Source organism: Macaca thibetana, chromosome 8 (assembly GCF_024542745.1).
Source record: "Macaca thibetana thibetana isolate TM-01 chromosome 8, ASM2454274v1, whole genome shotgun sequence".
NCBI lineage: Eukaryota > Metazoa > Chordata > Mammalia > Primates > Cercopithecidae > Macaca > Macaca thibetana.
In genome coordinates this window covers 90,236,562-90,249,798 of record NC_065585.1, presented here as the reverse complement: position 1 = coordinate 90,249,798, position 13,237 = coordinate 90,236,562, and the positions used below count along the sequence as shown (strand labels likewise).

The 13,237-nt window shown below is 48.5% G+C and overlaps 1 protein-coding gene across 1 annotated transcript; it reads left to right on the top strand.

Annotated features, from left to right (window-relative positions):
* The first annotated feature begins 898 nt into the window (after positions 1-898).
* Positions 899-3,367, top strand: SOX17 (SRY-box transcription factor 17). Its single transcript, XM_050802363.1, has 2 exons — positions 899-1,452; positions 2,048-3,367. Exons 1-2 carry the CDS (start codon positions 1,146-1,148, stop codon positions 2,983-2,985), a joined length of 1,245 nt encoding a protein of 414 aa, XP_050658320.1. The 5' UTR covers positions 899-1,145; the 3' UTR covers positions 2,986-3,367.
* Positions 3,368-13,237: the final 9,870 nt, after the last annotated feature.

The window sequence follows — 13,237 nt, the reverse complement described above, 5'->3', positions numbered from 1 at the left end:
AGTCATTCAGATTTCATTCCAGTCTAAACAAACGTATAGAAATCTAATTATCTGCCAGAATAACCATCTTAAACTGACTCTTAAGAACCACAGTTACTTTGCAGCTAAAACAGATTGTTCTCTTCCCCCTAACAAACTCGGACATTTAGCCAAATATTGCTGCTGTCTTTACATTTTAGAAATCAGTATTAAGGCTCACCTGTTACTGAACACATGCGAGAAAGTTTTGTTATGCGTATCTTATATACATCTTGTACACATTTTCATACTTCACATGATGTGTATAATAAGATACACATTAAAAACTGGTTGGTTTGTCATGAGTAAATGCTTTATTCTTCAGAGTGATGGAATATTGGATCCAGAACGTCGTTCCGTATTTAATCTTGCTTTAGAAAATTAGGATTTATCTTGGACACAGCATTTTGAACATAACACAGGCAAGTTAAGTCCTGGGGGAAAAATTGTATTTTTAAATTTATTATCAACGGTGTCTTTCGCATTCGAGAAAATACATTTGAAGAAGATGCCCGTGCAGGAAGTAAACTAGGTCACCCACCACTGAAACACCCTCGGCTTCTACAAAAAGATGTGCTTTAAAGAGAATAGAATGGACGCTCAGTATGTTCATCTAAACGACCTTGGGCAAGTACGTCGATTCCAAGGTACAATCAGCCCTCCCAGATGGCTTTTCGAGTCTCCCTAACCCGGGTGGGAGAGGACGCGGCGCCAGAGCCCGGCTCCCGCTAGTTTTCCCGGGGGCAGGGGTAGCCCTGGGCGCGGGGCCAGGGGAGGGGCAAGGGGCGGGCGTGGGGTTGGACTGGGACTTGGGACTCGGACCACGGCCTGGGCGTGGGCCTAACTACGCGGGACCGGCCCGCCCTCGCCGCTCCATTGGCCACATCTGTGCAGAAAAGGCCCTGCGGCCCAGGGGCGCCCGCAGTGTCACTAGGTCGGTTGGGGGCCCTGGGTACGCTGTAGACCGTAGACCGCGACAGGCCAGAACACGGGCGGCGGCTTCGGGCCGGGAGACCCGCGCAGCCCTCGGGGCATCTCAGTGCCTCGCTCCCCACCCCCTCCCCCGGGTCGGGGGAGGCGGCGCGTCCGGCGGAGAGTTGAGGGGAGCGGGGCCGGCCTGGAGCGCCATGAGCAGCCCGGATGCGGGATACGCCAGTGACGACCAGAGCCAGACCCGGAGCGCGCTGCCCGCGGTGATGGCCGGGCTGGGCCCCTGCCCCTGGGCCGAGTCGCTGAGCCCCATCGGGGACATGAAGGTGAAGGGCGAGGCGCCGGCGAGCAGCGGAGCGCCGGCCGGGACCGCGGGCAGAGCCAAGGGCGAGTCCCGTATCCGGCGGCCGATGAACGCCTTCATGGTGTGGGCTAAGGACGAGCGCAAGCGGCTGGCGCAGCAGAATCCAGACCTGCACAACGCGGAGCTGAGCAAGATGCTGGGTGAGTCCGAGTCAGGGACGCAGGCGGCCGGGCGCGCTGGCGTGAATCTCTAGGCCGCTTTCTTAAGCCCCAAACGGTGTTCTTTGCGAGCCTGACGCCCGAGACTCCACGTCCTTTCTTAAGGCTCTCGGTTCCCTTCCAGCTTCCCGTTCTCCGAGCCTCCAAAGTAACTTTCCGCCGTGCTCTCCGACTCCCGGATTCCCCAGGTGGCCGGGGACGTGGGTCCAAAGGCTCTGGGAAGGCGACTTCCCGGCACATCTGAGCGGCGCGAGAGCACCCTTGGCCCTGAACTGGGCCTGTTGTGTCCATCCCTCGACCCCTTCCCTAGCTAGGTGTCCTTTTCTGTTTTTCGAACGACCGGGTGATGGGTGAGCGGAAAGCCGCTTCCAGGAGACCAAAAGAAAGGGGTGCCTTTAGAGGAGGGGTGTTCCCCAAGGGCTCGGACTCAGGAGTCCCAGACTTCCCTTTTTAACTTCACCCCAGTTGCTCAATTCAAGGTCTGAGGGGAGAGATGCGTCCGGGTGGGGGAGGGGCCTGGGGCGGGAGCGCAGCCGATAAACCCTGCGCCCCTCTCCCCCTTCCTTGCACTGTGCAGGCAAGTCGTGGAAGGCGCTGACGCTGGCGGAGAAGCGGCCTTTCGTGGAGGAGGCCGAGCGGCTGCGCGTGCAGCACATGCAGGACCACCCCAACTACAAGTACCGGCCGCGGCGGCGCAAGCAGGTGAAGCGGCTGAAGCGGGTGGAGGGCGGCTTCCTACACGGCCTGGCCGAGCCGCAGGCGGCGGCGCTGGGCCCCGAGGGCGGCCGAGTGGCCATGGACGGCCTGGGCCTCCCGTTCCCCGAGCAGGGCTTCCCTGCCGGTCCGCCGCTGCTGCCTCCGCACATGGGCGGCCACTACCGCGACTGCCAGAGTCTGGGCGCGCCTCCGCTCGACGGCTATCAGTTGCCCACGCCCGACACGTCCCCGCTGGACGGCGTGGACCCCGACTCGGCTTTCTTCGCCGCCCCGATGCCCGGGGACTGCCCGGCGGCCGGCACCTACAGCTACTCGCAGGTCTCGGACTACGCTGGCCCCCCGGAGCCTCCCGCCGGCCCCATACACCCCAGACTCGGCCCAGAGCCCGCGGGTCCATCGATGCCGGGCCTCCTGGCGCCACCCAGCGCCCTGCACATGTACTACGGCGCGATGGGCTCGCACGGGGCGGGCGGCGGGCGCGGCTTCCAAATGCAGCCGCAACACCAACACCAGCACCAGCACCAGCACCAGCCCCCGGGTCCCGGACAGCCGTCGCCCCCTCCGGAGGCACTGCCCTGCCGGGACGGCACGGACCCCAACCAGCCCGCCGAGCTTCTCGGAGAGGTGGACCGCACGGAATTTGAACAGTATCTGCACTTCGTGTGCAAGCCTGAGATGGGCCTCCCCTACCAGGGGCATGACTCCAGTGTGAATCTCCCCGACAGCCACGGGGCCATTTCCTCCGTGGTGTCCGACGCCAGCTCCGCGGTATATTACTGCAACTATCCTGACGTGTGACAGGTCCCCGATCCGCCCCAGCCTGCAGGCCAGAAGCAGTGTTACACACTTCCTGGAGGAGCGAAGGAAATCCTCAGACTCCTGGGTTATTGTTGTTGCTGCTGTTGTTGTTTTTTAAAAGGTGTCTTGGCATATAATTTATGGTAATTTATTTTGTCTGCCACTTGAACAGTTTGGGGAGGGGTGAGGTTTCATTTAAAATTTGTTCAGAGATTTGTTTCCCGTAGTTGCATTGTCAAAAACCCTATTTCCAAGTTCAAGTTAACTAGCTTTGAATGTGTCCCAAAACAGCTTCCTCCATTTCCTGAAAGTTTATTGATCAAAGAAATGTTGTCCCGGGTGTGTTTTTTCTATCTTCTAAAAAATAAAATCTGGAATCCTGTTTTTTCGTTCTACTAGTACCTCTGTCACACTAGTTTTATCAAAACCCAATTTTTAAGATCAATGTTAAGTCTATTAGTGAATGTAAATTTCTCATCCTCTTGAAAAGGGCGAACATAATTTAAGGACTATATCTAAAAATAAACATTAGGATATCTAAGTTTGATGTAATTGTTTCGGGAAGGAAAAAAGAAAAGCATTCTGGAATGAGCCTACTTCATTTCAAGTAATCTTAGTTTTTAAAACGAACGGTTAATTAATACTTTCAATTCCAGTATATCACTTTAAGTAGAAGGGGGTGTCCAAGTAATTTTGGTTTTCTAACTGTTGAATCATAAGCTTGACCGGCCCACAGAGGCTTTTCGGATGTTTTTATCTGTGTTCTGCCATCTCTTTACACTACACTCCTCCGACATTCAGTTTACCTAAATCTTCACATTTTTACACCTTGGGAAGTGGCGTTGCTGGGTTTAAAATAAAGGAGTCACAGAAACTAATCAAAATAAAATGTGCATTATGACAACTGTTAATACACTTTAGCATTTTATTTGAAGAATTTTTTTTTTGCTTTTAGATTTAATACATACATGGACGATGGCACAAACTTAGGGGAGAATCCATGAATGGTTTGTAGTGTCCCTATCTATCACCATCATTACCTTATTAAGAAGAAACTGAGTTACAGGGTTGTGAGTAAAAGATGGGGATCAGCTCCTGTAATCAGCCATGCTAATTGCTGCGGCACGTCTCACCACATTTTACAGATTGAGGCATAAATGGAAACAGGTGACTTACAATGGGTATTTCCTGTGCCAGATGTTTGTTCAATGCCGTTCTAAACAGCTTGAGCCTCAATAAGCCTGCAGGTTTAGGTGCTATTTTTCCCATTTTGTAAGTGAGGAAAGGAGTCACCAGGCCTTCCCCTGCCACGTATATGAAGGCTTGTATTACAAGTTCTTTTGACATATTTCTCACCTGTTTTCCTCTGGACCAGGGTGTATTCATGGGCACTGGGAGAATTTACATTTTGTTGGTGGCAAACCATACAGTTATCCTTAGCAGCAAGTGCTACAGAAAAAGGAAAGGCTTGGAGGATAGCTTACAGCATTTATGTGGGAGAGATGTCTGAGCTGAAATGATTGACTGCATTCTCTTGAAAAAAGGCATGGCATATGTTTTTCAGAAGGGATTCCTGGAATGTGAAGGATAGACAGTTTCAGTGAGGAAAGATAAGTTTATTTTGTTAGGCATAACAGGCTTCCTTTAAAAAGGTTAAATTCTAACCCTTAGCTGAGGTGGGTTGTTTCTGCTTCCAGCCTGAGCTCCTACTCCATGGTGTCCCAAGAGTTCCCAGTAGATGAAGTGGGCAGAAGGGCTACCAGCCTAAGTTCAGGGCGGTGCTCAGACTACACTTGGCATTTTCATCATACTCAGTCAGCCGAAGAAGACTCAGCTGTACCCTTGGCTGCCATCTGTTAACAATATTAAGACAAGTACAGAAAAGAGAAAGAAAAAGAGTTCTTAGGGGAAAGATCTAAAGTCCTGTAAATTACATCCTTAACTCCTAGGTGCGGGTGGAAAAACAGTAAGAGCTAAAATTGTTAAGATATTGTCCATGCATTTACATAGATGGAGGGTTTTGTCTTCACAAATTTTTTTGGGTAGAAGCATCAAGCCCATTCCTTCTCTTTCCTCAAGCATGCAGATCAAGTGACTGCAGGTAGCAGCTAGTGATTTTTTTTTAACTCCTAATTTTAATTTTTATGGGTACATAGTAGGGGTATATATTTATGGGGTACATGAGTTGTTTTGATACAGATACGCAATGCGTAGTAATCACATTATGTAGAATGGGATATTCATTCCCTCCAGCATTTATCCTTTGCGTTACAATCCAGTTACACTCTTACTTATTTTAAAATGTACAATTAAATTATTATTGGCTATAGTCACTCTGCTGTGCTATCAAATACTAGGTCTTATTCCTTCTATGTTTTTTTTTTTTTTTCGGTAGTTTTAAATTACCAAAACATTTGGTATCCTTAAACCCTTTCTCATTTTAAAGTACCAGGATGTGGGCCCTGGTGGCAAAATTAGAAGTAGAGCTTTGGGGTCCATTACAGACCATTATAGTTTTAAAGTGAACGACAGAATGTAAAACTTCTGCCTAGGTTGAAAGACTCTATGTCATCACCAAGTGCACAGACCACCCTGCCCCCCGCCCCCCAAGCTATGACATCACCAAATGCATAAATCCCCTCTGTGACATCAGCAAGTGCCTGGATACCCCCATGACATCACCAAGTACGTTGACCCCTGTTTCCTCAAGTAGATTCAGATGAAGTGACCACAGGTACTAGCTAGTGATTTTTTGAGACAAAATATTAAATCTGTCTCAAGTTTTTACTGTTTTAGTTTGGAGACAAATACACATAAAGGATACATTGCTTTTCTCCCCATATCTACTTTTGGTACTTTAGCATTTAGTACATTAGGAGGTAAGAATCCAGCTCTTTTATGAGCTAAGATAGCCAGATTTGATGCCAGTATAGAATGTGCCTGCCTTTGAGACATCCAGAGCAATAAGGAAGAGGGTATTTTTCCCCTATGAGAATGCTGACTATATCTCTATTAAAGCTACCAGGTGAGTCTGATAAATTACAGATAAACTTGTAAATTACTTATACAAGCAGTTAAGAGATAATATTACAATGAAACAATTTATTTCACTTATTATTCTTATCAGTAGATTATTGTATCTTTAGTTTGAATCACGCTGCAGAAGATACCAGCTTGAATTTGTACTGATATTAGGAAAAACACGTACAAGCCAAAGGAGTTCAGATAAAATGGAAAGGGGTGCAATGAACCAAAAGACATCATGTCAGCCTAACATTTTAAAATGTCCCATTTCATTTTGTTTTTAATACTGTGCCTGTCACATAATAGATGTTCAACATTCCCTTCCTCCCCCTGTTCCTCTCTGATTTGTTTTGACAATAGTGGACAGGGAGAAGTATTTTACATCCATTATTTCAGCACAAATTTATTTTTCCTGCTTACAAGGTGCTTCCTTCTGGGTCCACAATATTCATCTGAAGAAAAATGGCACTGATGTTCTTACCCAGTCCCCATCTGGAGTAGGCTCAAGTTCCTCCACAGGGTGGGCTCCTAATGGACAGAGTATTTCTTTAGGTCCTCTGGCCTGGGATCCAGCAGCATCTCAGTTTCTCACTATAACACCTATCCCTACCCTCCTTCTAATGAGAAGGTGGCTGTGTGCTTTCTCCGGAATTATGTAGCAGCTTTATGGGAATAATTCAGTTTGTACCATCCTCCATATACAAACACTGACCCCTCACCACTGATATTTCTCCCAGGTTGGTTCAAGATACTGGAAACTCCAATGTCTCAGTGCAGCACCTAGTACACAGCAAGTGCTAAATAAGTTGTGATAAGAATGATGTTCTTTAATGTAAAAATTTCTCTGTAGCTCAGATTCAAGAAACCATTTGGCTAAATAAAATATTTTAAAAATCTCTTCTTGCTGAATAAATTTTAGCTTTGACAATCTTATTTCCACTTGAATTGAGGTCTTAAACATTTTGCCAAAGTTGACTTCCTAACAAGTATTCCCCAAATTGATGTTGCTCCAAAAGATGATCTTGTGAGGCCACTGTGTGTGTGGAGGTTCAGATAAGGAAAAAAATAAACATCAGTAGCTGTGCTGTGGATCCCAGTTCTGTGAGTCAGTGCCCTCCCATAAGCCTGATAACTTGTTAGGCAAGAAAAAGAACGTATGCAGTGAAGGCCAGCAGTTTTCTGCTCTTGGTTAAGGACTGTCTCATTTTCACTATTACCGGACTTGTCACGGGTAAGTGCTCAGAAAACGGACTGAATAACTTGCTTGGTAGTTGGTACCTCAGTTTTCTCTTGGGAAGCCCCAAGGAAACTCAAGAGTTCCTGCTTTGCCGCCTCTTTTCTATTAGAGGCAGTCACCTGGTGGCTATTATTCCTTTCTCTCGAACAATGTGTTTGAACACAAAACTGTAACCTCAGACTGTAAACTACTGGAGCAAGGACTAGAGAACAGCTCTATGAATAAAGCCAGCAGTGTCTGTCCTCCGGAAGAAGAAAAAAATCTCTGCACTTTGAATCAGAGGCTCACCTGGCTCAGAAACTTAGCTCTGTGAGTTTGGAGACATCACTGACCATTTCTGCACTCCAGCCAGCTCATCTGTAAAAAGCAGGGGTGATGGTAAAACATTTTGCCAAAGTTGACTCTGGATAATGACGAAAGCTTCACTGAATTGTTGTAGGGATTAGATGAGATGACGCTGAAGGGAGTGCCTCAGTGCCACAGAAAGTGATCTTTCCCTCTCTCCGGCTTCCCTATCTTTTGATTTTATGTATCTCTTTCTATCTCAGCTGACTTCGGGAGTGTAATTCCATTCTTCCACTGGGAAAGAAAAAACAACAGTAACTCACCTCCCCCGGGTGCTTTCCTTAGTGGAATGATAATTTTACAGCCTTGTAAGATTGTCTGTGTTTGCTGGAGACATAGCATCTGTGTTTTACTTTGTGCTTTGGACAGCTCAGCTTAGTCTCTTTGATTATAAAATGAGAAAAAAATAATTGTCAGTTGGAGAACTTTGTATGGAATGTCTTAATACATAGGAACTCCCATTTTGCATGAAAATCTTAAGATCTTTATAAAAGGGACAGTTAATTGGGACATAGTGAATGTGGTATCAAGCTTGCCAACATTTATCTTTCTGTTAGCCCCTCCACCCACCAGTATGGCTTCTGAAGTCCTGAATCGTATTTCCATGGTGTTTACTTTTTGAGAACTGAACAGGGTCTGAAATCTTGAGGATGGATAAGCAGAGTGTAATGGGGAGAACGGCAAATTAAGAAAAGATTCTGGCTTCCAGTAGTTCCAGGTAATACTGAAACGTGATTCGCAGGCTTTTAAATCCCTCAGTCCTCAGAAGTTATTTCTATGAACTGATGGATGTGGGCAGACTGATAGGAAGAAAATTAGTAGACGCCAGCAAAATGGAAGGAGCAATTTTATAGCTGCCCATTATATAGTGGATGCTTCTGCTTTTTAAAATAAATATTTGTTTGGACGTTTGAATACAATAGTAAGGATCAGAGGTGCACACATGTGCACCAATAATATTGACCTGAAAAAGCTTACTGAGATTACAGGAAGGAGAAATAGAAAATAAAAATTTAGGTTTGTAGTTTCAATAAAGAGACTGTGGACATAGAGAACGTATAGTTTTATTCATTTAAAAATAATTTAAAAAAATGTAAATGACGCACATGCTTACAAAAACTCAAACAACATTGCAGATGGGCTTGTAATACAACCAGAGTTGTCAGAAGTTTCCATCTCTCCCCAGCCCCAGTTCCACAAGTCAGAACCAATCCTTTTTTTCTTCCCTCTACTGGGCATTACCTACATTAATAATTCTGCTTGTCTAGTGGTTAATTAATTAATGTGCCTGCATGGCTAATTTTAGCCTTATGAGCTTTAGACATTTACTTTCTGCTAGGACAGCTAAGAATTTCCTGCCCCGCTCTTCCTCCGAATGTTGTTACATCTTTATTTCCACTTCTATTACTGTCTTTTAAAGTCCAGGACTACATACCCTTTTCTAGTTCCATCGCGAAACCAGGAAAACTTGATTCCTCACTGGGAAAGGTGAGGACATCGATGCCTCCACCCTTCCCCGAAGCACTCCTCTCCTCTTCTGCGGAGATGGATTTTTCAAAACAGATTGTGGTAGGGGGGACAGCACACAGAATATTGATGCACGTGTCATATGAAAAGGGGTGTGTGTATGTGTGTGTGTGTATACGAAGTATTCTATACAAAGTATACACACACACACATATATATACACCTGCAAAGTACTGTTATATATATGTGTGTATGTATCAATTCCAGCATTATCAATCCCAGACAACTGGGGCCACTTACTGCCGTGCTGTGACTTTAAATTCACTCACTTCTTACATCCACTAGGAAAAGAGGATTTGTTTCCCTAAATCCTATAAAAGGGGCAAGCCTTGGGCGCAGTGGCAGCCCCGTTCCCCGCACCCTCCTGCCCTCGGGTCCCGGGAGTCCCTCCTGCGTTGGCGTACGAGGCGCTAGAGGTCACCGGAGCGCGCTCCCCTCCCCAGGGACCTACACTCCTCCCGCAGCTACATTAGGGAGCATTAACAAAGCTCCGGATTCACTTTAACTTAAAAGGTAAAAGATCCTAGGTCTGATGGGGGAGTGGGGCTAGGAAAGCTCGGCCAGCTTGGCCCGAACCCATGCGGCCACCGCTGTCCTCAAGAAGAAGAGACCGCGACGTCGCACGCCCGCATCGAGGAGTTTTGAGCCCTTAGCTTTGTGCCGGGGCCCGCCTGGCGCTAGATGAAAGTGCTAGTGTACTCGGCCTAAGCCACGGTAACTCCAAGGTGAGAATGCACCTTCTCGGTGCACCGGCTCAGGTGCCTGCCTACCGCGCCAAGGCTTCGGAAGGTCCCAGCGCGACCTCTGGGGCAGGCTTTCCTCTGAGGAGGGAAGGAGAGGGCATTTGTGTATCTGCACGTTCTTTCCTGTGGAGGGGAAAATCAAACCCTGTAGCCGTTCGCTGCTGGGTAGGGATCGGGCGATGCTCGGCGCCCGAGTTCTCCGCCGTTCAGGTGGAGCCCGGCGGCGGGAGCTTAGGTTCTCCGTGGGCCACATGGTCTCAGAAGAGGTCCCGCGGTCCGGGGGCGCCCGCAGTGTTGCTGGATCGGCGGGGATAACCGGGGGCTGGGACTGGCCCGGAACGCGGGTGGCGGGTTCGGCCTCCGAGACACGCGCAGCCTTCTGGGCATCTCCGTGCCTCGCTCCCCACCTTCTTTCCCTCCGCGTCTGGCGGAGGGCTTAGGGGCGTGGGGCAGGCCTGGAGCGCCACGAGCAGCCCGGATGCGGGATACGCCAGTGACTACCAGAGCCAGACCGGGAGCGCGCTGCCAGCGGTGACGGCCGGGCAGGGCCCCTGTCCTTGGGCCGAGTTGCCGAGCTCCCTCGGGGACTTGAAGGTGAAGGGCGAGGCGCCGGCCGGGGTCGCCGGCCCAGCCAAGGGCGAGTCTCGCATCCGGCGCCTCCTAGGTGGGGCGAAGGTCGAGCGCCAGAGGCTGGCAAGGGACCCCCGCCCAGCTTGACGCCCAGTTGCGCCCGACGCCGGGGGAGGCGGAGCGCAGGGAACCGAGGCGCCGGGAGCCCCGGACGTGGGAGGGCTGATTTTCTACGCGGGGAGACGCCGGGCTCCGCGAACATCCTCACTAGCCGGTCGGTGGCTCTACCTCGGAGAACTCTCTTGCATATAGCGATTCTCATATTTAGTGTTTCCTTTTAGGGAAACTTGACCGGCAAGTGCAGACTCGTCCAGGGAGCTGGAGATGACATTAAATAAAAAGGTTCAAAACCAAATTGCTAATTATATCCAGGTATAAATAAAACAAAATTTTGCAGTCTTGGGACAAAGGTTTTAATGTGCCGCCTGATTAGGCCAGGTTCTGCAAAAACAAAACAAAACAAAAGAAAATAAAACAAAACAACCCTATTCCAAGTTAAAAAGAGTGCCCCTATTCCAAGTTAAAAGAAAAAAAAAACTTGTATTCCTTGTTCATTTATTGAATAAGGAATTGAGAGATGGGTGCTGAGTTATTACAGATTCAAACTGCTCGCCACAAATGGAGCTGGAAATGCATTTAACGGCCTTTTAGGAAACCACCTAAAGCTTTAGAATTTCAGGCTAGCCAGTTTGCAATCTAGAGCTCTTTTTTGTTGCTGAAGTTTGGGAGAGGATGGCCTCTACCTGTGGACACTTGGAGTTAAATTTCCAGAGTCTTTTGAAGTTAATAGGGAGCGGCTTTTCTGTCTGTTTATTTTTTGAGACAAGGTATCTCTGTTGCCCAAGCTGGAGTGCAGTGGTACATCCCAGCTCACTGCAACCTGGACCTCCTGGACCCAAGCGATCCTCCTGCCTCTGCCTCCCAAAATTCTGGGATTATAGGCATGTGCCACCGCGCCTGGCTTGCTTTTTGCTTTTAAGACAAGGAATAACATGGCCAGAGTTTGTTTATTTATTTTTTGAGATGGACCTCTAGCTCTGTCGCCCAGGCTGGAGTGCAGTGGCGCCATCTTGGCTCATTGCAACCTCTGCCTCCCGGTTTCAAGCGATTCTCCTGTCCCAGCCTCCCAAGCAGTTGGGATTACTGGCGCGTGCCACCACTCCCGGCTAATTGTTTTAGTTTTTAGTAGACAGGTGGTTTCGCTATGTTGGCCAGTCTGGTCTTGAACTCCTGACTACAAGTGATCCCCCCGCCTTGGCCACCCAAAGTGTTGGGATTACAGGTGTTAGCCACCGCACCCGGCCTGTTTTTTGCTTTTAAGAGAAGGAATAAAATGGCCCGAGTTTATTTTAATCAAACCAGTGTAAAAACCCTTTATATTCTGCATTATAGCTTTATTTAAAACTTACTTATTTCATAAAAATATAAGCAGCATATGAAAACAGTTTCCCTGCTCCAGTCCCAACTTCAGATATTCAGATACATGTCCTGTGTTCCCTTGAGCACATTTTCTTTCTTTCTTTTTTTTTTGAGATAGAGTCTGGCTCTGTCGCCAGGCTGGAGTGCAGTGGTGCAATCTCGGCTCACTGCAACCTCCCTCTCCTGTGTTCAAGCAATTCTACCTCAGCCTCCCGAGTAGCTCGGATTACAGGCGCCCAACACGAGGCCCAGCTACTTTTTGAATTTTTAGTAGAGACGGTATTTCACTACGTTGACCAGGATGGTCTGGAACTCCTGACCTCAGGCGATCTGCCCAACTCGGCCTCCCAAAGTTCTGGGATTACAGGCGTGAGCCACTGCGCCCAGCCGCACACATTTTCTATCTACAGTCATACAAAGGAGTTTCTCCCCGCAAGCCCCCATGGGATCGCATTTCCCTACTATTCTGAAACTTGCATTTTCAGTTAACTGTATACATTTGGCGGTCTTTTATTCCTAGAAGATGGACTTCGATTTACCGGTTGATGGTCTTCTCCACTCTTCCGTGGGGTCAGTCCCACTTGTCCCATCTCCAGTCCAGTGTCAGTTTGTGACTTAATCTTTTACATCGTGTACAGTCTGAGCCCTGAGATCCCCCTCACACATGTGCAAATTGAGTTTATGCACAGAACAGATAGTACCTGTACTTAAATGTAGACTTACTGGGGAGCACGTTTCACTCCATAAGAAAAGGAGTAAAAATTGTGCACACCATAATTACAATGTTTTACAAGACCGGTGCTTTCTGTATCTCAGGGGTGCTGGCAGAGAGAGGTGCATAGAAAACTCTGGGTGGGTTACTTCCTCCTGGAGCATTGTCCCTCGTTGCCTGCTTACCTGGGCAGGTGCTGATCTGCGTGGATGGCTTATTGGCATTTCCCGGACCCTCCTGTCGTAAGGCTGAGACCTAAGAAGCTGATTCTCTCCAGGAGGTGAGATCTGCCCCATAAACGTAGGCTGATGGGGTCGCTGCTCTGGCGTCATGGTTAATGTGAACTTACACTCTCACACTGTGTCGTCTGGGTGATAAAAGTGTGTGGGGCTCTTCTTTGCAGGCTTCCTGTCCTCTTGGAAGATGTCTGCGCTTTGTGAGTTTGGGAAACAACTGGGTACCCAGCGAGGTGGGCGCGAGAGGAGGAGCTGCCTTCCTCCAGGAGGCGGCGCAGCGCGGGCATCTTGCGGGATCAGGCCAGCGACCAGGACCAGCCCCCAACCGTAGGCGGCCGCGTAGCCCTGAGCGGTCTGGGCTTGCCCTTCCCCGCGCAGG